Genomic DNA, 14891 nt, shown 5'->3' on the forward strand with positions numbered 1-14891 from the left:
CTTCTCGGGATCCCTTGCAATTAATGATTACGCACATGTGACATTTATTCCTGCATTTCAGAACCTACATCCGTTCCTCTTTATTCCACTATTCATCGCATTGTTATTCAGATATAACTACACACTTATAATAATATTTCTTTGTGATTTTTATGATTAAAGTCTGTAGGTATTGCATGGGGAACAGCAGTAGATCACTGTCCATTAGTTTTCTGTGAATCATAAATAGTTTGCTGTCAGGAATCATTTGCTTTTATGAGCTGTTGGTTGAGATCCTCAGACAGTACACAGCAGGATAGGCCAGCAGACTTTGTCTGAGGGAGGGATCTGTACCTACTGTTCGTGGCAAGTCAGCAGATGGGGAGTTTTGTGCTTCTATCACAGTTAAACATGAACTAGTTTGTTTGTTCAAGGATTTTGCTCCTCCCCTGTTCTGAACTGCACAGACTCTGGTTGCAAAATAAAAAAAATGACATTCGTACCTTTATTTCACTTAAGTAGAAGAAAATTATCTGTAGGCAGTGACCTCTCAGGATTCCTAGCAGTTAATGATTACGCACTTGTGACATCTATTCCCACATTTCAGAACCTACATCCGTTCCTCTTTAGTCCACTATTCATCACATTGTTATTCAAATATGAGCATGCACTTATAATAATCATTTTGTGATTTTTATGATTAATGTCTGTTGGTATTTGCATGGGGAATAGCAGTAGGTCAGTCAACCCTGCTCTGGACCAGATGAAGTCGGTCTGGTGCTCCACTAAGGCCTGGTCTTTTTTAGTGGTGGGAGCCCAGTTTGCACAACCGTTTGGGAAAACAAGAGCACTATTAGCAAAACACAATTTGTTGTGCATTCCTGAAGTGCTTGTTGTCCACAATGGCCAATAGCAAGAAATGACGCACAAAAGCGCCTTCCGATTTTCATTTTTACCAAATTAGCATGAAGAGGGATCTAGGGAGCCAAAGACCTTGGTCTGTAATCGTATCGCTGCAGGTCGTGAACGATAAGTCTTATCAGTGGCAGAGTTACAGCCTCATAACAAACACATTAATAAGGCTAATTAGAATATTTACAGAATGCTGCTGTGTACGGGGACTGGCTCCAGCTGTGGCCGGCTTTGGGCTGGATGTTGCGCAAGCTTCGCAGAGCTTCGCAGAGCCTCGCAGGGGGGCAGGAATGGAGTCTAAACGCATCCTGGCATCCTGGCCATTTCCTGCACAGCGGGATAATTGAGCGCTGAGCCTCAGGACAGTGCCCTGTCTGCTGCACATGTGATTTTAGTCTCTGTGCGGTCTGTAGAAATTTCTCTCTTTCCACGACAGCTTATAAAGTAGAATGTGTTTTTGTATAAAAGGAGTTACGAAATGAGTAACAATGTCAAAACACGCTTAGAAATAATTGATATTTGACGTAGTTTCTCATTTAATATTTGTTTGCATTCTAGCTGTTAATTTAATAAAGGTCACCTAAATATATTTCCACAATTTTTTTTTTAGTTCCTCTTAAAATTAGTGTCTCTATCTTTGATCTGAATTATGTCCTTGAATATACATATATTCTTGAACACACATATATCTTGAACACGAATAGTGTGTCTATTTTTGCAGTTTTATCTGGTAGATTTATTTTTTACATTTTATGATTAATGACATGTAAAAAAAAAAATGAGTTTGGTGTCAGAAATACTTTGCTTTTATGAGCTGTTGATTGAGAACCTCAGACAGTACAGAGCAGGATCAGCCAGTAGACTTTGTCTGAGGGAGGGATCTGTACCTACTGTTTGTGGCAAATTAGCAGATGGGGAGTTTTGTGCTTCTATCACAGTTAAGCATAAACTAGCTTGTTCATGTTTTGCAGTTTAGCACAAGCTGACAAGAGACTACTTAAAAATGATGAGTTTCTTTGATTTTACCAAATTGTAATGCTCTAAAATATAACCAAAAATAAAGATGTATGATCACAAGCCAACAAACCAAACTGAACTGCTTGAATTTTTGCACCAGTAGTGAAGGCATAAAGTTATCCACAAGCAGTGTGTAAGACTGGTGGAGGAGAACATGATGCCAAGATGCATGAAAACTATGAATAAACACAAGGGTTATTCCACCAAATATTGATTTCTGAGCTCTTAAAACTTTTTGAACTTTGAATTATTTGAGGTCTGAAAGCTCTGCATCTTTTTTTGTTATTTCAGCCATTTCTCATTTTCTGCAAATAAATGCTCTAAATGACAATATTTTTATTTGGAATTTTGGAGAAATGTCTGTAGTTTATAGAATAAAACAATAATGTTCATTTTACTCAAACATAAACCTATAAATAGCAAAATCTGAAACTGATTCAGAAACTGAAGTGGTCTCTCATTTTTATCCAGAGCTGTATCCATAATCAGTATCTATTAGTTTGCTCTTATTTTTTTTTATGGTCAGTTCTTCATTTTGTTTCCTTTACAATACAAATACAAAGTGTCCTACTCTCACAAAATGGGCTTTTGAAGGATCCACAGAGACGGAGCACTCTGGGAAATTGAAAAGAGCATTATTCCCATGCAGCAGTGACAGACAGCGGGTACATTTAAACACAGAGCAGCACCATCAGTCCTGTCTTTTCACACATTCTGGACGGCTGAACAAACTCACAGGACAGGCTGGCTGTTATTGAACACAGTGCTGAACAAACTCTGTAGTGGTGATAGTGATCACGTTCGCAGCAGCAGTGACTGGCTGGTATTTTAATGGCGTTACTGTCAGTCTTATTATTGTCCCTGGAAGTGAGCATTTCCTCAGTTCCGCGTAATTTCACCTGTGTGTCAGAGCCGCGTTTGGAGAAACACTGCGAACGTCCTGATCCCGTTTGAGCTCGGCCTGTCCCTCGAAAGAGTCAGCGGAGGGATGCTTAAAGGAAGCTGAGCCGTCATCGTTTCCTGCCTCTGTGTGTGAAAGTTCACAGTGTAAACGTGTCAAAGGGAAGGCAACTGCTGCACATGCTGCTGTAGAGCCTAAAGAAGGAAAGAGAGCGATGACCAGTCTCTCCCTCTCTCTCTCACACACACACACACACACACACACACACACGGGTTAACACTCCTGCAGGATCACGTACTGTATATGGATGTAGCACTCTGAGTCATACGCACATGGTTTCCTCCTGCATTCCTCTGCAGCTGAGTAAAAACCGCATACGTGCTGCAGGGCACTGAAGTGTCACTGGCCTACTCAGCATTTTAGCTCCTAACCATTACAAGTGACCTTCTTATCAAGATATGTTTTTAAATAAATTATTTTTAAAATTAAATTTATAATTTTATCATACTCATTTTATTCCTTACCAGTTTAAAAGCCCATTTACCCAATCACTCATTAGCACTCCCACTATAACTAGTGATGCCCCAACACTATCTTATCTAGGGTCCTATCTTACACCCTGTGCAAGGTGCGTTGCGATGCTCATTGCTATCTTTACATCACACCAGCAGTCTTATGTTCACACCTTACAAACCTGCGTCTTTTTTTATTATTATTATTTTTTTATAATTTTATTTCAAAATTTTCCCATTTTCTACCCAATTTACACAGCCAATTATCCAACCCACTCATTAGGACCCCCCTATCACTTGTGATGCCCCAACACACAAGTAGGGTGAAGACTACATCAGCTCACAGACGCCCTGTGCTGTGGACATCACCCTAGGAGTGATGTGGGGAAAAAGCGCCATCTTCCCACCCAGAGGGAGCAGGGCCAATTTTGCTCCCTCTGAGCGCCGGCAGCTTGATGGCAAAGCTGCATTATTGGCAGCGCCAACAATTCACCTGTGTAATCAGGTAAATTTCTGGTGTATTGCTATCTTGGCAACAGAAAAAAACAAGTGCACCACTGACTGAATACAATCCTGAATACAGGTAACATTTGAACTTGCCATATGTAGCCAGCACAGTGCATCAACCTCACCTCAACCTAGTATCAGCAATCTGTGATTAATTCAGGTCCATTCATTTAACTCCACCTCCATTGTGGCAAATTTACTGTTGCTTCATAATAAGAGTCTTTTGTCCTTAAGCTAGATCGTATTTGTAAAAAGATGTGTACTAAAAACAATAAAGGACATCCAGTTTAAAATATATTTAATTTGGATTTACTCAGTAAAGCCTTTAACTTTTGTTTAAAATATTTTAAGCATGTTAAACAGAGCAGATATATTTTATTATTACAGAGCAGCATATTTCAGCTATTAATGTAACACATATCTGAGAGTGTAGTTACTCTTTAAGGCAAAAATAAAAGTAATATTGTTGAAATAAACTATAAATAATAGGCTTAGGGCTGTAAATATACACAATAATTACATGGATCTGCCATCAGTTCACTGAATTCAAGCCAGGCTAAAACTTCAGAACACTAAAGGTATCTGTAGCCCGTCAATGTCAGGGCTTAATTACGTACACTATAGGCAGAGGCATTTATAATATTTATATAGTTCATGTAATAATATTGTATTGACCAAAATTAAGACTTGATATATTAGTGAAAGTCAAAAAAATATAATTTGATTTAAAAATTAGTTTATTTTAGTAATTCAGTTCAAAATGTAAACCCAAAAATCACTGTTTTAGATAATTAGAATATTATATAAGATCAATTGGTACTTTTCTACTTTTGAAGTGTGGGCAGTGAGCCAAGTCCTGCTAGAAAATGAAATCTTACAGCAGCACTTCATGCTTCCCCTTTGCTGATTTTTTAATTTTTTTTATGGAGATGCAGATTTCATTTTATAGCAGGACTTGGCTCACTGCCCACACTTCAAAAGTAGAAAAGTACCAATTGATCTTAAATAATATTCTAATTCTCTAAAACAGTGTTTTTTTGGGTTTTCGTTGGCTGTAAGTCATAATCAACAATAAATGAAATAAAGGCTTAAAATAGATCACACTCAATCTATATAATATGAGTTTCACATTTTCAGCTGAATCACTGAAATAAAGTAACTTTTTAATGATGCAATATTTTGAGATGCACTAGTACATTTTGGCCAAATTGCCCCCTAAATGCCCCCTTTAACAAAATTATATTATGTTAAGGTACAATAATGCACAGTTCTGTAGGTGGTATACAGTCTGATCATGCCTGTTACACTGTATTGAATAAGTAGGTCAGTTTATGTATGTGTGTCATGGCTGTGTTTAGTCTCTTTTCAGCGTTTTCTCCTGTAAGACATCAGATCCTAAACGTTTGCAGGCCTTTGCTCAGCAGTTATATAATTGTTTATGTAAATGCCTGCTTTCTGTATATGCACAAACTGCTATTCCTATCTAGCAGTGAACCCTTTCAACCTTACAAATCCCTTAAAGAATGCTGGTAAGCAGAGCCGCATGTTATACAACAGCCACCAAAGACACGTAAAGGAGCTGAGGAAGAGGGAAAATGTGCTGCGAGGTCTATGGGGGGGCATGCTTTCATCTTCTGCACAGGAACTTCTGTTTTGCATTTGCTCCTCTCCGTACATTCCAATCTGTCCTTTTCTTTTTTTTTCTGAGAGTGGAGGGAGGGTTGAGGGGTGGAAGCTGTGTAAAGGTATTCCACAGGACACAGAGATATGTATAGTGTAGGCCGGGGGGGCATTTATCAATTCAAATGCAGGGATCCATATCAAAATTTCCTACTTCCTTTCCTCTTCCTCATGTTGTTTCTGAGTGTGATGGACATTCTGACCTCAGAGCTCTGATCCATGATCTGCACAGTACACAGGTGCATCTCAAAAGATTAGAATATCATTGAAAAATTACTTTATTTTAGTAATTTAGTTCAAAATGTGAAAGTAGGCTTTTGTAGGCTATAAGAACAAACATTATTTTTGTATCACTTCCTATAAATCCTGTATTCATAATGCCTTATAAATGCATTTATAATGCATTATATGACATGCATAATACCTTGTAATGACTGTAATAAGCCTGTATAATTGCTTATAAGTACTTACAGCGACATTCATAATGCATTATAAACTACAAGTATAAGGGTTTATAAAGAAACGCCATAAAATGCCTTATAATATCTGTTCATAAGAACATTGTACAATGTAGTGTTGTAATGCACTAAAACACAGATTTGGTATATGCATTAGTGTTTTCATATGCTATAAAGTTTGTTTTAAACGTTTTTAAACAAGTAAATATTATTATGCCTCACTGTAGGCATTTGAAAAGGCATTTGAAAACACACTTAAAGCCAGTAAAGAGCACTCATAATGCACTATAAGACATTACAGTGAGGCATAATAACATTTACTTCACGTTTAAAATGCATTTTTCTTTATATGCACGTTTCTTTATAAACCCATATACTTGTAGTTTATAATGTGTTATGAATGTCGCTGTAAGTATTTATAAACAACTATACAGGCTTATTACAGTCATTATAAGATATTATAAATGTCATATAATGCATTATGAATGCATTTATAATGCATTGAGAATACAGGGTTCATAGGAACTGTTACCATTATTTTCTTTCTTCGTCTACTTTTCTGTGAGTATTTTAAAAAAATACTTAAATTAAAAAAATTTATTCAACTGATCATCACATTCAAATTAGAATTAATATGCAAAGCAGATGATAGAACAAAAAAAAACATATGTTTGAGTATTGTTTTTTTCTATAAACTACAGACAACATTTCTCCATAATTCCAAATAAAAATATTGTCATTTAGAGCATTTATTTGCAGAAAATGAGAAATGGCTGAAATAACAAAAAAAAAAGATGCAGAACTTTCAGACCTCAAATAATGCAAAGAAACAAGTTCATATTCATAAAGTTTTAAGAGTTCAGAAATCAATATTTGGTGGAATAACCCTGGTTTTATTCACAGTTTTATGCATCTTGGCATCATGTTCTCCTCCACCAGTCTTACACACTGCTTTTGGATAACTTTATGCCTTTACTCCTGGTGCAAAAATTCAAGCAGTTCAGTTTGGTTTGATGGCTTGTGATCATCCATCTTCCTCTTGATTATATTCCAGAGGTTTTCAAAATGGTTAAATCAAAGAAACTCATCATTTTAAGTGGTCTTACATAAACCTAAAGTTCCTTAGACAATTGCAGTTTAGTGAACTAAGTGGGTTTTACAGTGTGCTATTAAATATGTGGTATTGAATTGAATATTAATTTGCATTAAATCCAAGGCATTAAATCCAAGGTAGAAATGACTAGAAAGTTCTCCCCTCATCATCCCACTATTTATATAAGTCTGAACGCATTTTTACAGAAAGCTTTAGCCTTTCTGTTTTAAATTAAACAAAACAAAGTATTTTAACATATTTGTGGGTAAACAGATCATTCGTGACACAGCTGGAGAGACCCATCAGTTTCCTCTGTGATGCTCATTATTTATGTTGTCCTTAATCCAACTGTTGTTCACAGTCTCAGTCCCACATTTGTCACAGTTCCACAAACCCAAATGTGCTTTCTGCAGAGTCATCTCGCCTGCTGACACTTCACACACACAAAAGATAATTAAGATGAGCAAGAAAGCCTGAGGATCAACTGTCTGTGGATCAGCCTGACCTTAAATATGGGGTAAATCAGGCTTTTCAGTGAGGAAATTATAGATAATAAGTAGTTTTTAAACATTAAATTTAATTAATGTTAGATTAGTGATCTTTTTAAACGTAATCATGGTGAGCTGAGAAATATATCATTTATATTGATATATTCAAAACTGTTTTATAGAAGTTGTAGAAGTCTGTAAATTGTGCTACATTGGTACATCTTTTTATTCCATGTTTTTATTTTTTCCCTACATTACGTTGTAAATGATTTCCGAAGCCATCTATTAACTCTGATGAACTTATCCTGTGCAACACAGGTAACTCTTGGTCTTCCTTTCCTGTGGCAGGAAAGTGGCATTAAGCACTTTTATGGAGATGCAGATTTCATTTTCCAGCAGGACTTGGCACACTGTCCACACTGCCAAAAGTACCAGTTGGTCGTATATAATATTCAAATTTTCTGAAACACTGATTTTTGGGTTTTCATTGGCTGTAAGCCATAATCAATCAATTAACAATAAAATAAATAAACACATAAATTGATCACTTTGTGTGTAATGCATCTATATAATGAGATTCACATTTCCATGCACTGGTGCATAAGTATTTGTACTTCTTTTCTTAAGTAAATCGACATCATTAGGTTTTTTTTGAGTCATATCACCCAGCCTTAAATATAAGGTGGAATACAGGTTAAAGACTTCAGGGAATCATGGAACTGAAATAAATGAAAAGGTTGTTGAACTTTATAAATCCTGCGTTGACTATAAACGTCTTTGCTTATGATAATACTGACCTTTACTTTTATTGCTACAGAAGTTGTGGAAACATTTTACTGAAGGGCGTTGTTAATAAGGCCACATGACACCTACATAAACTCCTCATAATGACCTCTCTCACTGTGTGCTGCTTACAGTAAAGGTCAGCTGCATGTAACTGAAGCTCAGACAGCTCAGAGACAGCAGGCAATGGCTGGGTCTCTAGTTCATATCGTCCCATTTCATTTTTTACCAAGCATGTATTGGTGAGGGGGCCTGTCTTTTAGGCTGTGTCCATGGCTGCTACCGTGAAAGCCAACATATTTATTTCTTTAGGGCTTAGAACTGTCATCATTAACGCATTAACACATGCAGTTAATCTAGAAACTTTAATGCGTTTTTATTTTTAATTGACAGATCCTGTTTATGATGAATTAGTAGTTTTATTTTTTTATTAACACAGCAACACGTACTGTTGAGTTCAGAAGGTAGATAACATTTATGCTGAAGTTTATGCTCTCTCTCTCTCTCTCTCTCTCTCACGCTCTTTCGCTCTCACACACAAGCAGCTGATGTCACATTTCCCTTTTTTATGCTATTGAGTGTGGAATATGGAGCTACACTAGTGTTTATTTTCTCTATTAAAATTCAGTTAAACTCAGTAACTCAGCACTTTACAATATTCTAGTTCAAAAAGCATCGCAAGTACCCTGAGATTTAGTAATACAGTAAATCTACCCTGAGATGTTATAATACACTGCACCATTTTTTGTCCCCTTTCCAAAAATACAGTTAAGTACCAGCATTAAAAAAAATGTAATCCTGATTTTATCCATGATTTAGACACAGAATATTGTTATTTTTATGGGTACAGCATCAATAATACAAACCTAAGTGTTTCTAGCCCTGATTCTTTTGTTTACATGTAAATATCCATTATCAAAAGTGTGAATGTAAGGAAAAAATATGTGATTAATTGTGATTAATCACAGAATTATGTTTTGATTCATTTGATAATTTTCTTTAATCCATTCACACCGCTAATATATATGCTCATAAATGTATATTCACAATAGAAAAATCTAGAATCTAGAAAATCACTTTGATTTTTAAATGCTTTATTTGAATTTCATTGCATGAAATAAATATTTGATACAAAAGAAAAAAATAACTTAATATTCGATACAGAAACTTCGTTTTGAATTGCAGAGGTCAGTCATTTCCTAAAGTATAATTTGACCCTGAGGAGTGCATGGCACTTCAAACTGAGATTTTTCAAAGGCATACTCCAAACAGTCTATCATAAAAATAACGATAAACACAATATTACTATGGTTTAATCTGTATTTTTAATGTATTATACGTTTTCTTCATAACAAGCATAAAAATGACTAGTGGCACGTCTTGCTAGGTTAGTTAGCTAGCTAGCCAAATATCTTTTTCCACCTTAAATGTTTTAACAGGCAGCAGAGGCTATATAATTTAAGGTGGAATGAGACATTTAGCTTTGGCTGCATCAGGTGTAATGGAAAAATAAAATATAAGGTTAGAGAAATTAAGCAGTGGATTATAATACAAAGTTGCTCCACCACCTGCCCCCTTTTGAAGACATATGATGCCCTAAAATAATTCCAGCAGCCGTTTTTAGGGTGATTTTACCCTGAAAAAACAAGGGGTACAAATAAGAAATGGAATTGGACCAAAGTTTTGCCCAAGCAAGCTTTATGATGGATAATACCTCTTTATGTATATTTAAGCTGAAGGCCTTATCTAGGTTACATTAACCCCGCTCTGCATTGTGTTCCAAAAGGTTTAAACAACCCGAGCTATGACTAACCTTTCTAGAACAGGACGCAAGTGTGTTTCTCCCATATTCCTACACACAGTGAACAGCCACGTTCAAGAGACACAAGTTTCTCTAAAGGTCACAGTTGGACAGAGACAGCAGTTGCATCCTGGGGTCACCAAGTCTCCAAAATACAATTAAAAACCATCTCCACCAGGCTGTGGGGGACTGTGCTGTTATCAGAACATAAACACAAGGCCTGCAGTTTGCTAAACATCACAGGAGCTTTGATTGAAACTGAATTCCAAGCTCTTTCCAACAAACACCAGATGTCAGTTTAGTCTAAAAAAGAGTCGAGGCCATGCAGAGTGTTTTTTTCCTCAAAAGATCCTGAAAATGTTCTTAGAATGCATGGCATAATAGCCTTTATCAGATTCCAGGAGACTTTTGATCAGGATTTGGCTCTTCCTAAGAGACTAAGACTGGCTTGAACCTTCCAGCTGAGCAATAAATCCACGAGAAATAGTTCAGTGACTGCAGGATCAAGTTTTGCAACAAAACACTCGACCTAAACCCATCTGACACTCTGTTAAATGTGCTGAAAGTAAAGTCTGCGAGTGAGAATCGGGACTCTGCAGTGTGTGGAGAGATTCTGTACTGCTGAATGATTTCTGATTGCTTTGTGTTGGTTTCCCACCTCAGTCTGCAGTAAAAGAGAAGACAGAGGCTGGTGAGAGGCTGGTGTTTTTTGTTTTATGTAGCTGTTAATTTATAGAGCAAATTTCACATACCCAAGTCTGCAGTACAGTCCAAGATACACAGCACAGCACTAGACTAACAGTCATGTGCCAACAAAAGCAACAATTTTCAATCTGGGATTTAAAAGACATTTGATTTTGCTAAGTAAAGAGGGCCACAGTTTGGGGACATTTGGGGGCATTTTTATTCCTGAGAGTTAGGCCTGTCACAAAAGTACATTATCGACTTATTGTTCAATAAATGGACACAACCTCAGTCATTTTAATAATCGTGATATTGTCCAATGTGTTTACACTTACAAAATGCAAATGTATTGTGGCTGCACCCATGGGGATGGGGCGTGGCCACTGTGACCTGGTAGCGAGGGAGTGAATAACCTCAAAACCCAAAACAAACTTAAAGAAACATAGTAGCGGCCCAGTGCGGCTCTAGTCACTTAAATTTAGTGTTTCTTAGGTTTGTGTTGCCTCTGCCTTCCTCTCATCGTCAGCGTATCTCTCAAGCAAAGGCTGAGGCAAAGTCTTTATAGCGATCCAATGTGGGCCAGCTGGGACAGACCGGGGCTGCATGGTGTGGGGCAGACCCACGCTTCCCCTGCATCCGCACTTCACAATGTGTGTAGTCTTCAAAAGGGTGTAATTCCTTTGTTATGATATTATGTTGTCATTATATTAGTGCCATTTAATGGTCTTAAAATGCAAACAATATCTTTATCGCAATAATTTTTGGGACAAAAAAAACATAAAACTATTATCGTGACAGGCCTACTGAGAGTTGGACATATAGTAAAAAGATAAACTGGTTTTTTTTTTTGGTTATGGCAATGAGAGTTTTTACAATAAACACATCATAAGAGCCGTAATAATGTGGTAAATTTCAGCAAACAAAAGCTTGTTACCCAGGTAGAGGCACAGCGAGGTAGATCAGTTCACAGCAAGGTAGATTGAGGTGCAGGGATGCAGAGTGAGGCACAACACTGTAGATTGAGGTAGACCTGAGACCTAGTGAGGTAGAGTGAGGCACAGCAAGGTAGAATGAGAAAAAGTGAGGTAGACTGAGACATTGTGAGGTAGAGAGAAGCACAATGAGGTAGACTAAGGCACAGGGATGTAGAATATAGACTGAGACACAGCAAGGTACAGTGAGGCACAGTGTGGTCGATTGAGGCGGAGAGATGCACAGTGAGGTAGACTAAGGCAGAACGATTAAAAATTAGGCAAAAATAAGTATTGTTAAAGCTGGTGTCTGTATGTTTTGGGATTCAGGGCCCTCTCTGGTGAGAATGGGTAATTGCACCAAGCATGTGGAAGAATCATTTTAAACTAGGCGGGTTATGTTCAGTCAGAGAGAGAAAAAGTGAAAAAGAGATAGAGAGAGAGAGCGAGAGAGTGCTCAGTCAGAAACATCTCTTCAACTACACACTTTGGTTTTACTATGGACGAATGAGCTACTAAACTCTTAGTTTCCCCTTCTGAAGTCCCCATTGCTCCACCAGCCGCTCGTGTACAGTAAAACTGAACCAGATACTTTTTTAGAGGCTGTATGTGTGACGTAAGTACTTAAAGACGCGTAATGTGGCCAGAAGAAGAACTCCAGCGAAAAGCGACCGAGACTCCAGTTTTTAGAATGAATATATCAGGATTAGCAAGGATGAAGTTTTAGCTCACCGATACCATTAGACACAATATTTTGTCCCTTCTACTCTCAGAAATGTTTCTGCTTTTATTTTAGAAACAAAATCAAACGGACTGCCACTTTAATTACTCAGGAGAGAACTGTATTACTAGACTAAGTATACAGTATTTAGTTTAGACTTTAATTATAATATTAAGTAGAGTTACACACTAACATACTTTTAAATAATTACCATATGATTTTGAATGCCCTATTCCAGTAAGATGATTTATTCTCTAAAGCGGCTGATGGTTTTAATATAACACAGGCAGTTTTGATGGGTTTGACTTCTATGTCCCTTGAGAGATTAAAACATGCAGTTTAAAAATTGCTATTTTCTGCCAATTGACTCTGAGCAGGGATTATATAAGTGTATTGGAAGCATATGGAAGGGCAGTTACAGTTGACCTAATGCTAAATGTGCTGCCAGGACACTGACGAGTAACACGCTGGATTTGTAAAGGCCATCAGTAATTTGAAAAAGAGATGATTGCTTTAGAGTCCAGTAATGACCATTAAATAATAGATAATAGATGTTAGTTTTATTAGAATTTTATCATGGCTGTGTTTTCCATGTCTGTGGTCACGTCTTTATTGTGAAAGTCATTTAATCTATAGTCCTCATCCCATTTTTCTGTTTCTTTTTTTGTCTTCCCACAGGACTGCTCGAACTCTGAAGAGTACACGGTGGCTACAGCTCTGCTTCCCCTGACCACGGCTTTCTATCGGGTGAGTGTGTCTGGAGGTCAGGCCTCTAGCTGATTTCAGTATTTCAGATTTTCTGAACAGTCCATAGCAAATAAAAATTAATCATAGTGAATATGGCTGCAACGATTAGTCAGTATTAATTATTTAAATTTGTTGACTATAAATTTCCTTGTTAACTAATCGTTAATTTGTAACAGTACTGTATTACACACAGTGCTGGAGACAGAAGCACAATGGGAGATAAATGGGGTAAATGGCTCACTCAAAAGTGCCCAAACTCAACAGATTACATAATTACTCACTAAATATCAGTACTTTCACGTTTAAACAACAGTTAAACTTTTAAATGTCTTTTAAATCACATGTTCAGCTGTTTCTGTCATTTTTAGAGATGGAGGACATCTTCAAATAATCAAATAATCTAATAATCGAAAAAACTATCATCAGATAAGTCGACTACCAGAATAATCATTAGTTGCAATCCTAATAGTGAATTGGAGTTCAAACTTTCTTGGTCAGTCTGGTAGACAGGAGGTTCCTGTGGTACTAGGAGTGTAACGGTACAGAAAATTCACGGTTCGATTCACACCTCGGTACAAACCCCACGGTTCGGTACGTTTTCAGTATGGTTGGTGGAAAAAATAAAGAGCCTGGGCATTCTGTACAGCTGGACCTTTATCAGGGTTTGTACGGTCATAAAAAACCTGGAAAAGTTGGAATTTAAAAATGTCAATTTCCAGGCATGGATAAGTTTTGGAAAAATAAAAATACCCATAACGTTTTTGGAAAGTCATGGAAGTTTGGTCTACAAATCTTTGTGTTTCAGTTTGTCGATGGAGAAAATCTATTTTGAGCTACAAATACATCAGCTCAGAGTTAATGCAGTAAGATTGTGTTAACATTTTATCTCATTCATTTTATACCTACTATAATCAGCTTTAATTATAGTTTAAGATTGATTTTTTTTATTGTCCATGTCTGCACTGATGTTTTAAAAATCGCATGGTCATGAAAATCTGCGTTGAAGGTATGAAAAAGTCATGAAAAATCATTGAAATTTATTGGTTAAAACATGTATGAACCCTGTTTATAAACTTCATAATAACAATGGAACTAGGATTATAACCTAGGTTAGTATGCCAAAATGTGCACTCTCAGAAGTTTCTCACCCTTTTAAACAGGCCAATATTTAATATCAAAAGGTGAAGAATAGCTCTATTAGAGTTCAAATTTGTGATGCCGTCCCTCAAGGGGAGTGTGGCTTGTGATGGGAATTAGGTCATGCTCAAATCAAGTTTTCCTGAGTGTCCATTTGTCAGTTTCAACTGAGATGCAGAAGATGAGATATTAATAGAAGGATCATTTTTTTGAAAATCAAATCATTTGTTGAACCTAGAAGGTTAATAAGGCTTAATAGAACCCAGAGAAGCAAACATGCTGGAGACTGCTGACTTCAAACACACTTTATCACAGTTTTAGGCCGAGGTTGCCTTCATAGTAAATGAAGAACGAAGGCAGACAGAGTGTGTTTTCTAGATGTATCCCTTATAGGGGATACATTTATGTCATTATGCCAGAGGTTGCAGTCTCAGAAGTTTCTCACTTTAAGAAGTGTCTTAAACAGGCCTATTTTTAACCCGAAGCAGTTCACAGGGAGA

The 14891-nt window shown here is 36.9% G+C and overlaps 1 protein-coding gene across 2 annotated transcripts in view; it reads left to right on the forward strand.

Annotated features, from left to right (window-relative positions):
* The window catches only part of sbf2 (SET binding factor 2), a 207335-nt gene that overhangs the window by 114384 nt on the left and 78060 nt on the right, over positions 1-14891 (forward strand). For both annotated transcript variants that reach the window (XM_049465532.1, XM_049465533.1), the window contains exon 18: positions 13186-13254. In XM_049465532.1, the coding sequence (XP_049321489.1) occupies positions 13186-13254 (69 nt within the window). The remainder of the gene's footprint in view (positions 1-13185; positions 13255-14891) is intronic.

This window comes from Astyanax mexicanus, chromosome 16 (genome assembly GCF_023375975.1).
Source record: "Astyanax mexicanus isolate ESR-SI-001 chromosome 16, AstMex3_surface, whole genome shotgun sequence".
NCBI lineage: Eukaryota > Metazoa > Chordata > Actinopteri > Characiformes > Acestrorhamphidae > Astyanax > Astyanax mexicanus.